Source organism: Schistosoma haematobium, chromosome 4 (genome assembly GCF_000699445.3).
Source record: "Schistosoma haematobium chromosome 4, whole genome shotgun sequence".
Taxonomy (NCBI): domain Eukaryota; kingdom Metazoa; phylum Platyhelminthes; class Trematoda; order Strigeidida; family Schistosomatidae; genus Schistosoma; species Schistosoma haematobium.
Genome location: NC_067199.1, coordinates 7,680,123 through 7,699,431, shown reverse-complemented (window position 1 = coordinate 7,699,431; position 19,309 = coordinate 7,680,123). Strand labels below are relative to the sequence as shown.

At 33.6% G+C, this 19,309-nt stretch overlaps 1 protein-coding gene across 2 annotated transcripts in view; it reads left to right on the top strand.

Annotated features, from left to right (window-relative positions):
• Positions 1-16,753, top strand: part of LRRFIP2_1 (Leucine-rich repeat flightless-interacting protein 2) — a 29,702-nt gene extending 12,949 nt beyond the window's left edge. Inside the window, exons 8-11 of one of the 2 annotated variants that reach the window (XM_051215554.1) lie at positions 1,180-1,353; positions 9,125-11,959; positions 12,010-14,602; positions 15,852-16,753. In XM_051215554.1, coding sequence (XP_051066086.1) covers positions 1,180-1,353; positions 9,125-9,252 — 302 coding nt within the window. In that variant the 3' untranslated portion in view covers positions 9,253-11,959; positions 12,010-14,602; positions 15,852-16,753. The remainder of the gene's footprint in view (positions 1-1,179; positions 1,354-9,124; positions 11,960-12,009; positions 14,603-15,851) is intronic. The other variant, XM_051215555.1, reaches the window with a different exon arrangement.
• Positions 16,754-19,309: the final 2,556 nt, after the last annotated feature.

Sequence of the window (19,309 nt, the reverse complement as noted above, 5' to 3'; positions counted from 1 at the left end):
CATGTCGCCGAACGTTTCCAATCACTGATTGAAGTTAGCGCACAGACCTCAACCGGCGTTATCGTGGATCTACCAACATGGGTCAACTCAATAGTCAGTGACTTTGTGGACTGACACCACGTCTTGATTTAGTTACTCCTACATCTCTTCCAATCTATTTCTACACCAGTTAACTCACCCATCGTAGTAAGAGGTGGTAAGACACGATGATCGTTCAATGCTATCGATTACTGACCCAGGCCATTAGTGGGCGCTGCTGACATAAAAAATGTATTCAGTGTTCCCTTGTGTTCACTAATCCCTATGCTAATGTCTAGCAGCAGTTTCTGCATCAGTAGGCCTCAACATACACAAGGGATAAACCAAGGTCCTCCAATTCAAAACGGAGAACAGCAGTTCAATCACTCTAGATGGCGAAACTCTGGAAGATGTAGAATCCTTCACATACCTGGGATGCAACAAGGAGGTTCAGATGCAAACGTAAAGGCGAGGATTGGCAAAGCAAGGGTCGCATTCCTACAATTGAAGAACATATGGAACTCAAAACAACTTTCAACCAATATCAAAGTGAGGATCCTTAATACCAACGTCAAGGCAGTTCTACCGTATGGAGCTGAAACATGGAGAACTACAACAACCACCATCAAGAAGGTACAAGTATTTATACATGGTTGTTTACGCAAGATACTCAACATCCGTTGGCCGGATACCATCAGCAACAGCCTTTTGTAGGAGAGAACAAACCAGCTTCCAGCTGAAGAAGAAATTAAGAAAAAACGATGGAAATGGATAGGACATACATTACGCAAATCATCAAACTGCATCACGAGGCAAACCCTGACTTGGAATCCTAAAGGGAAGTGAAAAAGTGGAAGGCCAAAGAACACATTACGTCAGGAAATAGAAGCAGATATGAAAAGGATGAATAGAAACTGGAAGGAGCTGGAAAGGATTGCTTGTGATAGGGTTGGATGGAGAATGCTGGTGAGCGGCCTATGCTCCTTCACGAGGAGTAACAGGCGTAAATAAGTAAGTATGTATGCTAAGGTCAGTCCATAAAGAATCAATAAATTAAACTAATCTCCACAAAACGCCTTGATCGAAAAATAATGTTTTTTTTGTATAAGTTTAACACTAGATATTACTAACTTTTTCTTTCTTTTAATCATTTTTTTGCAGATAAGCAAATTCAACAGTTGTTTAGTATGCGATCCGAATTAGATGCGCGAGTTGAAGAATTAGAATCTCAGTTAAGAGAAGAACGTAAACGCTTCGAGGCTCCAACTACACGTTATGATTCAAAGAATCGTACAAATATAGCAAATGCAGAAGATATTAAACATGAACTACAACGTAAGCTGATTAAATTTATTAGATTCTGTGTTGAATCTGTTAAATATTGTTCTCTATTTTCTTATCCATGTGTAAGGGTATTGATCACAATACATCTTTTTCAATCAATGGTTTTCTCAAGTTTTTTTTAAGCTTTTATCGAAGCCTATCAATCGGTTGATGCACTTTGAAATAACATAACACTAGTAATAAGTGTTTCGAGTTGATCGGTCAAAGAACCTTTCAATATTATAACCTAGTTTTTTCATTGGGTAGGCAATATTTAACGAGGGTAAGAATCAATGTTAATTGATTTCAAATATTTTTTGTCTATTTACTGCAACTTGTTTGCTAAATACAGGTTTTTATAGTCCGGTTTAAGAATCTTATCTGTTGTATGGAGTGTAGTGATCTAGCTTGGTTACCCGAATCGAAGTGTTTAGGAGAACCACTAATTGGTTGGAACACTTGGCTTTAAGATATTTAATCTTAGGTTGAAGTACCATTCTATTTCCTGTGAGTTGGATATCTGGGTAATATCGTTGTTTCTTTTCGTTCCGTCTTCGCACATTTTTTCCTCCGTTACCATTGTTGCCACTACAATTATTTCGTATCCTTTGGTATTCGTCTTGTTAACTTCATTTTATGTTAGTATAATAAAGCACTTTGGACCAACATACACATGTGTCAGTTTTTACGTTGATGATGCCTGACTGACTGTTTATCTCAATGATGATGTATCTGATGTGGTCTCTCAGGAACATCCATAAATTTTGTAAGTTCTTTTCCAATTCCTAGTAAATATATTTAGTAGTTTCTTGATCTTAGTAAATTTTCAACTATCTATTTAACTTATATTCTGCGTCATTCATTAGAAAAACACTTAATTCAATTCTACTGAATCATGTGTTTTTACTGATAATTTATTCTAAATATCATTTGGTTTAGAACTGTTTTTTCTTACATGCTTAATTGATCTATATTACGAAATTGGATATATAAACATTAATTTGGATCCCGATTCTAATAAATAATTTAAATGTAATATTTTCTTGGAAATCTTAAATTGATTTAAGTCGATTGATGGAATTTTTGATCAGGTTTTTCAATAGGATATTCAATTATATTCTAATATACTATGCATATTATGTTACATCTTGGAAGCTTGAATTGCTTCTTGTCAATGCTTAAATTGTATGTCCTATAATATAAAGGTGTGTAATACAGTCTAATATAAATGACTTTTATATGAAAGTTTAATTACTCTATATCAGAGACATTGCTTTATGCACTGAATAAGTATACATATGTTAACGAATACTATAATTTCATTGAATACCCATTTATTGAGTACGGGTTCGTATACTTGACTTTGAATCACATTCTAACTACGAGGGATAGTAGTGCTGGTCAGTTACTCAAACTGAAGCAGTTGACCAGGGTTCGAACCTGCGACTTGATAGCTAATAGTGGAAGTTTTAAACCACTAGGTCACCTCTCCACTATATGTACATATGTGGAAGTTAGGTGGTTGTAGATAGTCGTCCAGAAGTCATAAATTTAAGTTTTGTTCTAGTTGGTGCTTATAAAAAATCTTTGCAATGTTGAAGGAACATTTGATACTCTGTGTACGGTTCTAATATTAGTCGCTCAGTGGTACAGTCTGGTACATTATCATTGTGGTTTACATGTCCTAACCATCTCAGTCGATCACGATTCGCTACATGGTACCCTACTTGTTAACCTCGAAATTGTTGACTTGATGGTCCGTAAATGTACAAGGAGTACTTGTATGATGGAATTCTAGTAAACTGCAAACGTTCTTTACTTTTAGAGGTGACGTTTACACAACCATAAAGTAGAAAAGGGCGAACTGGTGCTCAATGTAACCGTCCTTTAGTTAGCAGATGGATATCTCATCTACTACGCGATTGACGCAAGTTGGCAATGCCAACTAACCCACCGGAGATGATGAGACTTCTTTGATATGTGACATGATCACCACAATCAACTCTTCACTGCCTATTACTAGTTCTGAGGTTGATGCGAACCAGTCCTGAAGCAACATTTTATATTTAGATGGAAAGGAACCCATCTCAAACACTAGCACTGTTGTTGCTTCAGACGTTCTGCATTTTTTCAGCGTCTTCAAATAGGAATATGTAAGTCCACAACTATAGAACGTTTCCCTCAGAATTGTAGTTATAAGTTCTGACTAGCATGATACCTTAGTTTGACCCTTCATCCCGATTGCTTCCAAATTTCTAACAATCAATAACAATATACTCAATTTTGCACTACTTGATATGGTAACCAATACTTAACGTTAAACGGAACTAATCTCTACAGTAAACGATTTTCTGAACTGAATATTCACGCGATTTTATCCCTTTTCATTCGGCGTCCTGACATAAATTCATGAAAATGGTTATCCATTTCTAGAAACTAAGTCAATAAACAAGAATCATTTCTTCAAAGAGAAAAAAACATCAACTAGTAGATTTCTAATCCTATGAATATAATGGTGTCAGCAGCAGTAAGAAATTAATAACAAGTTAATAAAGATAGGCGATACACAAAAAATTGGTTTATTTTACCTCGGTAAGAATACTACAGATTTTAAATCATGTCAAATAATTTTTTTTTAATAATCAGGTCCAACAGTCTTATCCATGTTAAATTAGGAAGTGTACAACAAATTTACCTTAATAGATCAGACTAGTGATTCTCTTCTTCAAAAAGTCGAATAAATTCTTCCATACATATCGATTTGTTTATCGGTCTACGAAAGCACACCAATCATGTATTGTAGGTTAATGAATTCTATCCAAATACTAATAAGTGGAATGTGTTAGACTAAAACTTTCGATCTGTCGATCGGAAGTAAAGTGTTGTCTAGATCAATGCATTAATACACCAACAAATTCATTATATAGACGAACAATAAGTTCAAGTATGTTTAGTTGAACAATGTATAACACAACTTCTGGTTATTAATATTGTAACTTGAAATTTTGCTGAAGTGGTTTCTCCAAAAATGTCAACATATTGAATCGTATTTCTCTATTCTTGTTTCCTAATCTGCTATTTTACCCATTTGTTTATCTAATTTCGTTTGACATTGTTTTTTTGTTTTCGAAATACATGACTGATGATGGTATCTCACTGTGACAAAACTACGAATGTTATTACTTTTATTATACCACAATAGTTATGTTCAGTCAAACAATGATGGAAATTCATTGTCGTCCTGTGTTTGTGTGTGTGTTTGTATGCAAATAATTAATTTTCTATTTTGGGTAAAGTACTGTTTTATATGCCCCAGTATATGTGTATGCACATTGATAAAATACGCTAGTTTGTGTTCATATATATATAATTGTTGGTAATCAGTGCATTCTGTTTATCTAAAGAAAGAAATCTCATTGTTTGTGTATCACCATCATCGATACTTTCTAGTTTTTCATACAAAAAATAAAATGTTCTCTGCTATTTGTTCTCACTTCAATTCATTTCTTCCTTATTGACTTAATTTAAATAGATGAGTGGATGGATAAATGGATAGATTACTTACGCCTGTTACACCTTGTGGAGGTTCATAAGCCACTCACCAGCACTCTCCATCAAGCTCTGTCCTGGGCAATCCTTTCAAGTTGTATGGAGTTGCTATTCATTCTCTCCATGTTTGGTTCCGATTCCCGACGAGATGTGTTCCATGGTCTTCTTTTCCTTTTCCCTTCAGGATTCCAAGTTAGGGCTTTTTCTGTGGTTCTGTTTGGTGATTTCCTCAATGTATGTCCTATCCACCTCCAACGTCTTTTCTTAATTTCCTCTTCAGTTGGAAGCTGGTTTGTGCTCTCCTACAGTAGGTTGTTGTTGTCGATAGTATCCGGCCAATGGATGTTGAGTATCTTGCGTAGACAACTATTTATAAATACTTGTACTTTCTTGATGATGGATGTATTACTTTTCCAAGTTTCAGCTCCGTATAGTAGAACTGTCTTCACGTTCGTATTGAAGATTGTGACTTTGATATTGGTTGACGGTTGTTTTGAGTTCCATATGTTCTTCGACTGTAGAAATAATGTTCTTGCTTTTCTAATCAGTGCTTGCACATCTGCATCAGATCCTCCTTGTTCATCGATGGTGCTGTTCAGGTACACGAAAGACTCCACATCCTCCAGAGCTTCTCCATCAAGTGTGATTGGGTTGGTGTTCTCCGTTTTGTATTTGAGGATCTTGACTTTTCCTTTGTAGTATGTTAAGGCCCACTGATAAATGGATGGTTAGATAGGTAGGTGTAAAAAGCGAATCCGTTAATTTCAATTAAAATAGTACTTTCTTCTAAATTCACTTGGTATTGCTTACTTGAATCTCCCGATTGATGTTTAGGACTGCGATTGATCAGTCTCTTGTTGGCATATGTGCATCCCGTGCGTATTGCCGCGATACTACCTTAATTCACAAGTCCCAAATAGGACGAAACGCGCGTCCTGGATTCCATTACTAACCACTATCCATCTTTGCTTACTACTTTCTTCTGTTTTAATCTTGGTCATTATTATTTTTGCTTTTATTTTTATTTTTATTATTATTATCTTTCCAATATGAGTTTTTCAATAGCCTTCTATTTAATACTTAGTACTTTAATGGAATATCTATAAAATTACAATGAAATAACTTTATGAATCACAATTCCCTCGTAACCTCGTGACTGAATATAGAATAATTATGGTCACTATGACTTGCAATATCAATTTTGTGTAATTCAGTTGAGAAACTGAATCATATTTACATCAATAAGTAGATACATTAATATCTATGTGTATGTATGGTTGCATGTGTATGTTTGTATTTGTGTAAGTATTGATATGCATATTTGCACTTTCTTTTATATGAATGACTCTGTTGAAGGGTTTATTTGAAATTGAAGTTGCTATGTTGCGTGCGCGTGTGTGTGGGCATGTACATTTGTGTTTATTTGTCCTCTTTCTCTCTCTTCTGTATCCATTACAAATCAATATTTTCTTTATGTATATCAGAGTACTGATTTATATTCATCTATATCAGTTTTAACATTTTCTAGTTCTCATTATCAAAGTATTGAGCTTGAAAAAAAAGAAACTAGAGAAAGCCTTAATGGCAAATTCGCCATTTAAAATATAATTATTAATATTCAGTGTTTTATTACTGATTCGTCTAATAAGCTTATAGTTTTTTTCCAATCATCGCATGTTTCTCGAATCTTTATTAATATTGTAATGAACGAGAACTCAGGTGGGAAAAGGTAATTTATTATTTAATGCAAAATTACACAGTACTTTTGTAAAATATGGGGATCATATATTAAATACATCATTTACATATCTTCTTTGCGCTGTCCTTTATCTACTCCATTATTCCTTTGATTCTGTTGTTATTTCGTTTGCTCTTCTATTTCCTTCCTGTTCCCTTCAATAAAATCTTCTACCAGATATTCCACTTCCGATCGCGGCTAACTACTACTTATATCTGTCAACATAACTAGCATACACCATAATACGATTGAAGTAGTTGACTTAACAATCCAAGTAAAATAATTCAATCTTATTAAATTAGAAATATTGTATTTTTCTTTGTTTATTGATACAACAGTATAGGTAAATTATTTCTGTACGTATTGATGACAATCCCTTCAATTTGACTACAAATCGAGTACCTATTATTGAAAATTTTTAGAGAAAAAGTAAAAACATTCATACATACATTTTGTTATAGCTTAAAATTTTTAAATCCTATAAATATGACCCAATAACGCACAGTATTCGACATATAGGACATATTACTGTACGGTTATGTACTCATTACATTTAAATTACTGGGTGAAATTCTGTGTTATAAATTCAAACACGTATTATCCTTTTGATCGAGTCACATCATTTTAGCGAGTCCTCTAATGACACATTCACTTACATCCGATAACGCTATAACAGTGGTCGTGGAGTTTTATTTCTTATTGGTCCACCTAGCTTCTATTCTCAGTGACCAATCAGTAGACAACGATTGCAATTAAAATAACATATTATCATGTTATCTTTCATTGTTATTCTGACTCTAAAGCTCACAGAATTATACATAGTAATTAAATGACTACAACTCCGCATCACAAAATATCACAATGTTCACATAACTAAGTCATGTGTACTGAGAAAACTTAGCAATATATATATGGTTAATCAACAATAATTTAAGAATGGTGAAACATATAGTAACGTTCAATGAATGAAATAAAGGCTGAAGGATAACAACAATATAAAAATTACTTTAATACAAGTATTTAGTGACTACACAGTAAAAATATGTATGAATAATTCTTAGTAGAGTAGTTACATCTCTCTTATTTACCCCCCTAATTTATTATTATTATTGTTATTATTATTAATGGCTTTATTCAATATTATATTTTGGTACAATATAGAATTTTCAGCATAGTGTATTTCAACAAGTTTCTTACACAAAAAACAGAAACAAAGACAAAAAATGGGAAAAAGGTTTAAAAAAATCTGAAAAACTGTACAACTTTTCAAATTAGAGACATGTTAAGAATGCAGGTTATTGACTAGGTTAACTCTAACAGCCTGCTCGTCACAGAGTATATTTGCTAGGTAAGGTATTATAGAAATTTTATACTTCTGCTTGCGTGCATGGAGTTTAATGTAATTACGTCTCGTTCTACCATAAGATATACAAGGAGTAAGATAAGAGTGAAGGGGATGGTTAGTATCTGATAAAATAACACCTACCAGTAGTTTGCATGACTTTAGATGTCTATCCACAACCATATTAATTATGACCTTGAAAGATTCACCACACACCTTGCTGACTGCCTTCAGCAGTTCTATATCTTCAACTTTAATAGGAATTCGGTGTGACGGTGGAGTTAATCATGTGGGAAGCAAATTTTCCATTAAACAATGGAATTGAATAAATATTTATGTTTTATATATAGATCAATAAATCGTAAATGATGTAGAACCTGGGACATATATATTTGCTGCTTTGTATCAAAACACCACATAATCAAATTATCAAATATAAATACCAGAGTAGTAATAGTGTAAGTTGTTGAAACGGCTCCCGGAAGTCGCAACGAAGCCTCCAGCTGCTCTAAAGGAGACGAAGAAATTCCGTTCAGTCATATCCCGATAGAACTTTCCAGAGTATCGACGTGACATTCTGTGATCAGATGGTTGTATAAATTTTCTGCTTGCAATTAGGCTGGATCATAATGATGTTACAATCTGTCACAAAAACTGTAAATACACCTGTTTTCCTATACATTTTGACACTTCAATAAACGCCTTCTTCTGCCAAATTAATGTTCCATAGGGGATAACGCCAAGTGCAAATACATCGTTTAAAGTACAGTTAACATCGCACATTAGTCACTTCAACATTAAAATTTTTATCTACATTTACTCTGATTACATATCACATAATTTTAATTGATCTATAGGGAGATTCGTGCTAATCTTAGCGATTTCAATTTTATTTTCGCACTAACAATCCTAAATTTCAGAAATTGTAATTCTAAATGGAGTATTTCTCTTTAATCTTGGCGTTACCCCTTTTAAATATGCATTTGAATCTATAACAGTGGGACCTGTTGAGAATTCATTGAAAAAAGTACCCTTCATTTATACCTTTTAGTAAATTTGATCCATATGACGATTATTTTATTATTTTCTCTCTAATTATCGTCCTTTCTTTTTTTATCTCGTTTTTTTTATGGAAAAAACTTATTTCTCAATAGAAAGTCGTAATCAAGCTCAAGAATATAAACTGAAATTTCATGAATCATCTCAAAAGATATCAGCTCTTGAAAGCGATGTGAGTTTCATTATTCGCAGACTTTTATTACGTCCATCTTTAAATTTTTAATTCAATAGAACAATTTATTCATGTTGACTGATAAAAGATTCACAACTGTTTTGGTTTTCATTTTGTAGCTTTAAATTGTTTTTTTTTCTTGAATGAGTTAATTATCAATTTAATGTTTCAAATTGTAAGCGATGTCTATCATACTCTGGGTCTTAAGCAGAAGATTGTTTAAGTTTAGATTCATTTTCTGTCTATTTCGGTCTCAAATGCCAGTTAGTATCATTAGTTGTCACACTCCTTAAAGTTTTATCTGAAACTGTATTTCCAACTATTTGATCATAAGTGCACGGAGCTTCAAAAATTCTCTGCTGTTGTCTCTAAAAGCTGCGAAAAGGCTAAAAACATTTCATCCATTTATCATTGAGTACAAAAAGATCCCAGAAACGTCTAGAAAAACTAAGGATTGTGTTGCAACTTGATTTGATAATTACTTTGTTAATAAGTTTTGTGTGTCTCCGAAATCCCCTAGAAAGTCAAGACCACCCTTAATCCTATAGATATTCTCATTTTCTGTACATAAGTGATCTTTGAAACAAAACTTCCATTCTTACTTCGTGCCTTTTTCTACTACTCGCGATCCAATTGAAGGAATTATACGGGAAATCTAGAAAGCGGCTAGGAAGTCAGTATTAAGTTTTCGCGTATTAGACATATAAAGAGATTCGATAGATAACAAATGAATAGCGGGAACAATTTCCCAGATATCACGAAAGGTTAGTGGGGAAATATGATTTGGATGGGAGTTTTCACAAACTTCCTTACACGACGGAACTGCGAATATATGGCTGTTCCACTGTCCTGACCACTATTTTCAATATATATAGTGGTGTGTAACTCTGACACCAAAAATTTATATATTTTCTGTTGGGCTTCGCGTTCTCATTGAAACCATGAACCAATCAATATTAGATCACCACTGAAAGCCTGAAAAAACTGGACGGCTGTTTTGTTCCAGTATGGGACTGCTCAGCTGTGCGCAACCACGACCTCACACGCGAGAATAGAACCGATGACCTTCGGTCTCGCTCACAAACGCTTAACTTTAAACCACTAAGCTGACATCCAACGGTGTTAATGTGTCACTTCAATCATTATATAAATATATGTTAGTATGCATTTGTGTTGACGTCTTTTTCCCATTGATACTTAAGCCCCCAGTATCTATGACTTTAGTATTTACAGTGTTATTGTGTTTTACTGTGTATATTGTTGCTATTTTCTTGTTTAACATTTATTACTACTCTTCATTATTACTTAACCTCTTATGTAGAAAGTGTCTAGTCTGTGTAGAATGATGTTAACGTTGAAATTGATGCATGATAAGTTTGTAGCAGAAACATCGCGTTGATCAATCATAAACAGTGTACAACTTGCTACAAACGCATGCACATCGTCACACTTTATGCCATCAGGTCAACGCTTAAGGATACTAACAAGATTCATGGCTAAAGAAATTGAAGTAGTGTTAGTGTTTGTATTATTAAAAAATATCTCGATTATGAAACGTATGACCTCAGAATAAAAGAATAAAACATGGGCATTGGAAAATATGAAATTATTATCGAATCTCACTACCTAACATGAGCACATCTGTGTCACTGAAACATTTTTAGTCATATTGTTTAAAATCGTCACTTATGAATCATAATTTTCACACATACTCCATCAAAGATAGTTACGCCTTCCTACGCATATTATCTCCCGCTTAGTTATGACACCATATTTAACCTGGCGCCCTCTTTTTTGTATTTGGATTTCAGCCAGTAAAAATATACAGCAAATAGCTTCCAACTCCTGTGTTTCCAATTAATATGTCCAATATTTACTAGTTGTTACTTTGTGTCTATGATGTGTGCTTTACATCCATCGGAATATCTGCTTAAACAACTACTGAAAGCAAAAATGCACCATGACTTTCACGAGTGAAATATTGTTTCACCGGTCACGTGTTTCCTACCTTATATGTGTGTTTGTATGTGTTGTGTTGGTCCATAGCCATATACATACACTTCAGTTGTGCACAACCAACTTGTTTTTTTGAACATAACGTTTTCACCTACAGTTCATTAGAATAGATATTGATTAAGTAAATATGTATACATGGTAAACACATCTTTTCAATATGTTGTTTTGACTTTATTGTGAAACGTGTACATTCAATTTGTTTATCAATACATTAATTTGCCATGCGGTTGCACTCCAATAATAGTAATAATAATACTAATAATGTTTTGTTTTGTTTCCATTTTGAACTGTTTTTAATTACAACAGTACCTACAATCAATTCAGTAGAAAGTATTATGGATTTAAAAGGCCAGGATGATGTGCATTGATATATATATGCAAATTAGTTACAGATCTGGTCATTTATAATGTAAATATTCTATGCTAGAAATCTTTCCTTCGCTTTTTATAATATTTCTGTACCTTCAAGCGTAGATGTGTGTGTCTATGTTTACATTTGTATTAAATATTACCTAGTCATAGTGACTAACAAACAACCTGTTTTGTTTTTGGTTGTCAACGATACAAATCATTTGTGGATATTCGTTAGCATTCACAACAATATTTTTGGTAGTAATTTGTCTTACTCGAAACAATGTCTTCTTACTAACTGATATTGAAAAAAAGTGTAATTAACAAATGGGAATCAAAGTATTATCAAACATTGGTTTGAGGAAAATTAATGCGATATTATTGATTCAAAGTACTTAGTGTTAATATATTTATATTTGGCTATTGTATTCTTTTACATAGTTTTACATGATTTTCCATCATATATACTGTATTTTGATTATTGTCGACTAGTTGAAGTTATGTAATACTTTACAAGGTGAGTGACTGAAATCAGTCCACGAGTAATTCTTAACGTTATATTTTTTCTTATTGATTGAAATCTTGACAATACACAAGTAACTAAACTAATTTTGTACCGAGACCATGGATCGACTAGTGTTAGACCACCTTTGAAAACCTGGAAGCAATGGACAGATGTTTCGTCATAGTGTGAGACTCCTCAACAGTGCTCACCCACAGTTCTTAACACGGGACTCGATTCATGACCTCAATTTAAACTCAACGATCTCCACAACCCTATACTGATAATTTTGCATTGTTTTGTAATTCAACATCAATAGCACCTGTTTATGGCTTTGAGAATTACATTAGATTAATAATAAAAACCACTGGATTAAGCATTATTAGTGTAAACTTTTCATGCTTTCTATATTAACGCTTAACGTCATCATGAAGTATGTGAAATGTTTTTTTTCCGTAGGGCTATTTATTTCTAGAAAGCATAAACTTTTATCACTATTGTTTATTTATTTACACTGTTCATAATAAATAATTTGTTTCTGTTTTAAAACTTAAGACGATAATTAATCAAGTCAATATGTATTCAGTGTTTATGGGTTAGTGGAATAAACTATTTGTGTCGTTGAAAAACAAATAAAGACAAATCAGTAAAGGAAATAATCTTTTCAACAATGTTATCTATGAATGTAGTGGACGAGAACTTAAGTGGGGATAACCAGTTTTATTGTTTAATGAATAATCACACTGTTGTTAAGCAAAATATGAAAATCATACAATAAATACATCATATGCATATCTTCTTTGCGTTGTCTTTTACTTACTTGGTTATTCCTTTAATTCTGTTGTTATTTCGATTGCTCTTCTATTTTTCTTCTGTTACTTTTAATTGAATCTTCTACCAAGCATTCCACTTCTGATTGCGGCTACATACAACTCATATCTGTCAACATAAGTAGCATACGCCACATGTATACTGATTAACTAGTAATACAAGTATACAGCTTTAATAATAAATTTTCCGTAAAATAAGGAACTTTGGCATCATTAACAAAAATGATCGAGATGGTTTTCAGTTGTCTAAAATGTTTATAATAGGCTAGAACGAAAACAGAATATAAATGGAATATAATTACTAAATTGAAGGATATTGAAAATCGGTAGACATAAAGTATAATACTGTATTAGGGATGACAGCGTTCAAGCTCATAATTTTTTCAATGAATAAGCTGAAGTAAATCTCGGATAGTACTATTATTGCGAATACTCCTACTAAACCATCATATATTCTATTGTTCTCGTCCAGTTAGTCATGCAACATAGGGCATGGTACATATGCGTATCAGTTCAAGCTGTTACAACATCAGAACAGAGCTGCTAAGGTAGTATAAGTAGTAATAACAGTACTACCGGTTGTAAAAATAATCAGGCATAGATTTTTTTTTAAAAAATATAGATTTACAGAATCCAAAAACGTTTTCTAAGAACTTTAAGAGAATTACTCCATTGTGACCGATTCTGTGTTATATTACTCAAAGTCTATAACCATTAGTTAGGATATCTTGTTAGAGAATTTGTATAATATGGCTTAAAATGGTTCGTAATAACTCGGATCCATCTACTCTTTGTTTTTCCTTAGATTCTAAGTTTTTGAATTCATTGCAAATTTTTGTTTCATTATTTCGCTAATTCCCTCGAGTTGTATCTTGAATGCCTAGTATTTTCCCGGAGCTGTTAATCCTGTAACTACATCTCTGAAACTAACCTTTACATTCTTCTCTTACTTTAATGATAGCATGTAAGAACTTGAAGCCTCGAAATGCCCTGGTACGGTTGACAGTGAGGGATCCCCGCTCTCTCCGAATACCCTCATATGACTACGCGTATACAGGACTGCCTTCTCGTGGCGGGGGTTTTGTTTAGGGTTGTTGGTTATAGAGGATTCACCTAGGGAAGTTGGAAAACCCTGATTCCAAACTAATGGTGCACAAGGGCCCCTGGATCCTGGGGGAAAAATGGTGTATGACCTATTGCTGATCACCGGCTACCATGAGACTGCCTCTCTTAAAATTACTCCACTGCTTTGTGGATTAGATCTCTGAGTCAAAAACTCTGAGAGTGGTCCCCAAAGAAAACCATATGCATTGGTTTGGGCGCCTGGTTAGTATCGCAGCCCTCACACAATTCGAATGATGAAGTGTGGCGCACATATATTTCGGTGCCTCCTTGTACAAACTTGAAGCTATGTGGGGATATGCCAGGTTCTACGTTGCATTTGATTGACTGACTAATCCACCTCGTAATCATTCTCTTTGATAATTTTCATTAACTAGACTGTTCTTGTGGTTACACTCACAGAATTTTTTCTTAAATTGTCATAATGAATTTTATATAACAACCATCTAATGGAATGGATAATCTCAATTTATAGATTGTGCGTTTGGAAGGTCAAACTAAACGATATAAAGCCATAGCTGATGCTTGTGAAGAACAAGAAGAAATTTTAAAACAAGATCGAAGAAAATGTCAACGTGAGGTAAGTTTTTTGTGTGTGAGGTTTTCTTAGCTTAGTTTATTTCAGTTCAGCTAAATTTTCATTATTATTAGCCCATGTTGAAGGTTTTTTTTACTTATTTTCTTGACATTTGATTTAGTTGATATTTTGTTTAATGATGAATCTGTCATGGATACAAAGATTACTGATAATTAGCGCAATTTAAAAATTTGATAAAATCTGTGTCTTTCAAACTGATAAAAACAAAATAAACAATAGCGATTTAGTTTAATCTGTAATTGTTTCGACTGCAGATACATTAGTTTGATATTTTCCAAACGGGACGAAACACATGTTCTAGATTCAACTGCTAGCCACATTCTATTTATTTTATATAAACAATGATTTAAGTTGAAAAGTTTATCAAAATGTTTAACAGGTAACAGTTTGATAGTTTGTATATTTTATGGTAGAGTTTCCGAAAAGTATGTGTACGTTTTTTTAAAGGCTCAAACAGAACAAACATTTTTGAACTGATGCTAGATAGCATGAGTTCAAATTAAGACCGACCAAAGTTCAGTCCTGAATATCAAAATCAGGATAGTTCAAACTCTTACGGATAATGATATAAACGCTATACTTATTTTACAAATTTGTGGCTATCTGAAATGGGTAGCTTAGTGGATTACTCGTTGATACTTAGAAATGATAAGTATTGGGTTCGGACCTCAGCATGAACATTAACAGTGATGCGATACAGGTACATCCAAGTGAAGAGTCCCGAATAGGGCGAAACCTGCATCCTAGTCTTCACTACTAACCGCAATCTATCTATTCCAGAAAATTTTTTTTCGAAAGTAAACAATTATCTAGATGAATAATTGATTACAGTACTGTATGTGTTTGTTTTTCATGATTTCTTTGAAAATAGCAATATCTTTTAGTGTTTTCATTCCGAATTACTTTTTTTCAGTATTATCTAACACTCAATAGAATCAATCATGAATTTACAAAAATTGCATATTCTTCTTTATCATCATCATTTACCTATTGTATTTACTATTAACCAGTATTTAAATTATTGAATAGCATTATTAGTTTACATTAAATTATCACACCGCTTAAGACTCTGTAATAATATTATTCTTTAGATTAACTCTACTGATGAAGTAAGTGTCTTACATAAATAATAGACAAATACTGTGTCTGTTATTGTGTTATTACTTTTCTGACCTTATAGACTGTACAATTGCTTTTTTGTACATTTTTGTACTTTTTTAAAAAAATTTAGCTGAGAGAGGTTCAATCAAAACTGGAAGATCTTAAGGCAGAGAATGCTAGATTGCAACGGGTTGTGGATAAATATAATCGAGGTTCTACTATTCCAGGTAGTTTGGCACCTGGTACTAGCAGTACTATACGTCAGGCTCATGATTCTTCTGTCAATAGATAGTTTATATATAGTGAAAGTTAAATATATAATGTGATATTTATCATCTAAATTGCTTTCCCTAAATTCTTATCTATTCGTTGATTTAACTGCTGTCAAATATATGAATGTATGTGTTTATCTTTAATCCAAAGATTTTATAGTTGAAATTTATTCACTTTCTATTCTATTCTATTCTATGCTTTTTTTTCATATAGTTCACTTGAAATATCACTTCAATTTATCCAGTAATTGTGTGTATATTTTATTCAGTAAACAATATCGCTATATATATGTATATAGACCAGTTTATACATATATAATAATATACATTTGTTTTGTATAAATTGAATTAACATCAGAATTGAGAGGGAAAAATAATTGTTCTACTCAATTCTCTTCTAATTCAAATGTGACAAATTGTCTTCACTAATAATTGTATTGGTAATAATGACAACAACAACAATAACAAAAATCTGAACAGCTTCCGAAAATTCCCTTTCAAAAAATAACTCGACTATTCATATCATCAAAGTATATAATTCTATTGTTTCATCTAAGAAAAATAAAAGTAAGTTATATAACATTCAATACATACAATACACAATTAGGATTGTAAATGTTTACTATAACATGTTCCCAATACTCAGGAACATGTTGACAAATAGTTAATACTAATTAACTTTTGATAAATGTTTTCTCATTTCATCAAAACCTGGTGTAAAGCCTCGTTATTCAGTGTTTTTCTTAGAGTTTATTTACTAATGTAAACATATATATATATATATATATATATATATATATATATATATATATATATATATATATATATATATATATATATATAAAAGCCTATTCCCTTAAGTGCTTTTTTCCTTCATTTGTATATCTTTCCATGTATGGTAGTTCATTTGAAATTTCATTGGTTGTTATTACTTGGATTCATTTTCAATATTTACAGCTGTATTTTGTTACTTATACTAGCTCTTTTCAAAGTTGGCCTTATACATACATTTATATATACAAGGATGTAAGGAATAAACTATTTGTTTAACACTTTCATACACATTTGTAGTCTTCAGAAATCATGTAACTTACATTTTGAAACAACTCATTTTGTAAAAACACGCTAATATTCTCACTGTATGATGGCCAGTCTCATTGATACTATCTAATTGCTGGTTCTTTTTGTTCATAACAACTGGTATGCTAACATGAGCTCATTATATCGTTGATCTTATTTAAAGCTTTATCTTAATTCCAACAGAACTAATGTTAAAAACTACCTTGGCTTCTTTTGAATGATAACCGACGATACCTTGCTTCCTATCAATAAATATGTTTGGAGTGACTGTGGATTGAATTTGTGCGGTTAAGTGTTGAGTGACGTAATCCTAGGACTAGCTGTTTTGTTTTCTAATAAGTAAATTGTGCATATTTTTAATGATGTGCTCGCAGTAGCGCACACCCGAAATCATTAGTTTCTTTAATGCTGGTTAACAAACTACATTTTCCTTTAAGTGGTTAAGGGTGCTAGCAGTACTTGTATTATTATTATGGCATAATTGAAATGGGGAAAGTGAAAAATATAACACAAGTCAGTCGATTTAGTTGCTTTGATATGTAGATTTATTTATTTGAACATAAATATTGGTTCAAAGGGGCACCGAATACATATGCGCCACAAGTCACTTCATTTGTGTGTGGGCTGTGATACTCCACAGGTACTCAGACCGAGGCCGGTGGTTTTCTTAAAGAGTCACATCCGAAGCCTTCAGGCTAAAGGTCTGATCCACAAGACAGTAACGTCAGGGGTTGCAGCCCCATGGAAGCCGGTGACCAATAATTGCTCCTTCAGGGTCCTGGAGCGCATTTGCACCACTAGTTTGGGATCAGGGTTTTCCAACTTCCCTAAGTGGATTCACCAACCCGGTCAAAGCGCCGGGCATTCGCTTTCCAATCTCTCAGTTTCCTGACCAACACCCTCGTCGCGAAAAGGCAGTAAGTAAGACTTCCCTGGTTGTGACCGTATGCACGTGGCCATGTGAGCATTTCGAAGGGGAGAGATAACTCTCACTACCCTCGGAAGTACCATGGCATTTGGAGGCAAGGTGATCGTGCTCTGTGACAACCGAAGATCTAGTGCCGCGTCCCCAGGTACAAAGGTGCTAATAGTAGGAGGCATATCTTTTCAACTTGTGCTGAACTCCCTTGAACAGGGTGCTTTGGGTTATCTGAGCTGTTGTGTGACTCTACAAAGACGTCACTTTGTTGCCTTAATTTTAAGAGATAAGTATCTAGTACTTCTTTTAGACTATGAATCAACCTCACAGTTGGTTCCGGTGGTTTAATCTAATCTCTATCCTAACATTGCTTTACAAGACTTTTATCTTTATGGAATAAAGAACCAAACCATTGTTGAGCCCGAATAAAACTTTGAAATGAGGTGAGAAGTCTTTTTAGAATGGGGAGAAACCGCACTTCTAAGTTTCTAGTGTGAGGTATTTAAGGGCGTACGCTTTTGCTCTACGGAATGCAGAGACTAGGTTCCGTTTTGGCTGTGAACGTTCCTAGTAGCGAATTATTTAAGGTAGGTGTAGTTTGCAACGTGCGATATGTAGAATAAGCGTTTTACACAGTTGAAGGTTAGTCTATTGTTCACCCAGCTTTAAAGATCAGTCACATCCTCGTGATGTTCCAGATTATCATTATTCCAGGTGTTAACTGTTCAAATCTCCACATAGGCGAATGATATTTCAGAGGGTAAATTAGGCGGACCAGTTTTTTACCCTGTACAAAGCCTGTGAAACTACATAAAGATATTACATATGAGGAAATGAATGGCTTGTAAGGTCAGTGAAATGTCAATGAACCTTAGTCAAATCATTCGACATTCTTGTCACTGAATATCAAACGGCACACCGATCCTCGTCAAAGTCAAGGACAACCAGTGTGCAAAAATAATGACATGCCCTGGAATTTTAGCGGTGGTCACAACTACGTGTACTGAGTGTTTCAGTACCAACGTCATTTGTATTGTGCGGTCATCAAGTTAGCCGTAGTACGTGGATACGACGAAATGGTAACCCAAATTATCATAATCGTGAGGTGTGACTTCGAAGTTAGCTGGCTATTCACGCCATTCTAATCTAACTTGAGTAGATCCTCTGAAGATCGGAAGGCTTAGTAAGACGTAACCCAACGCTAAGAATATTAATTAAGTCAATCAGCCGATGGTGGTGGTTGAAAGGTTATCAATGACTTTATAAGGCGAGCATGATTAGACTGGTCAAAACCGGTTGTTGGTTAAGTTGTCCACC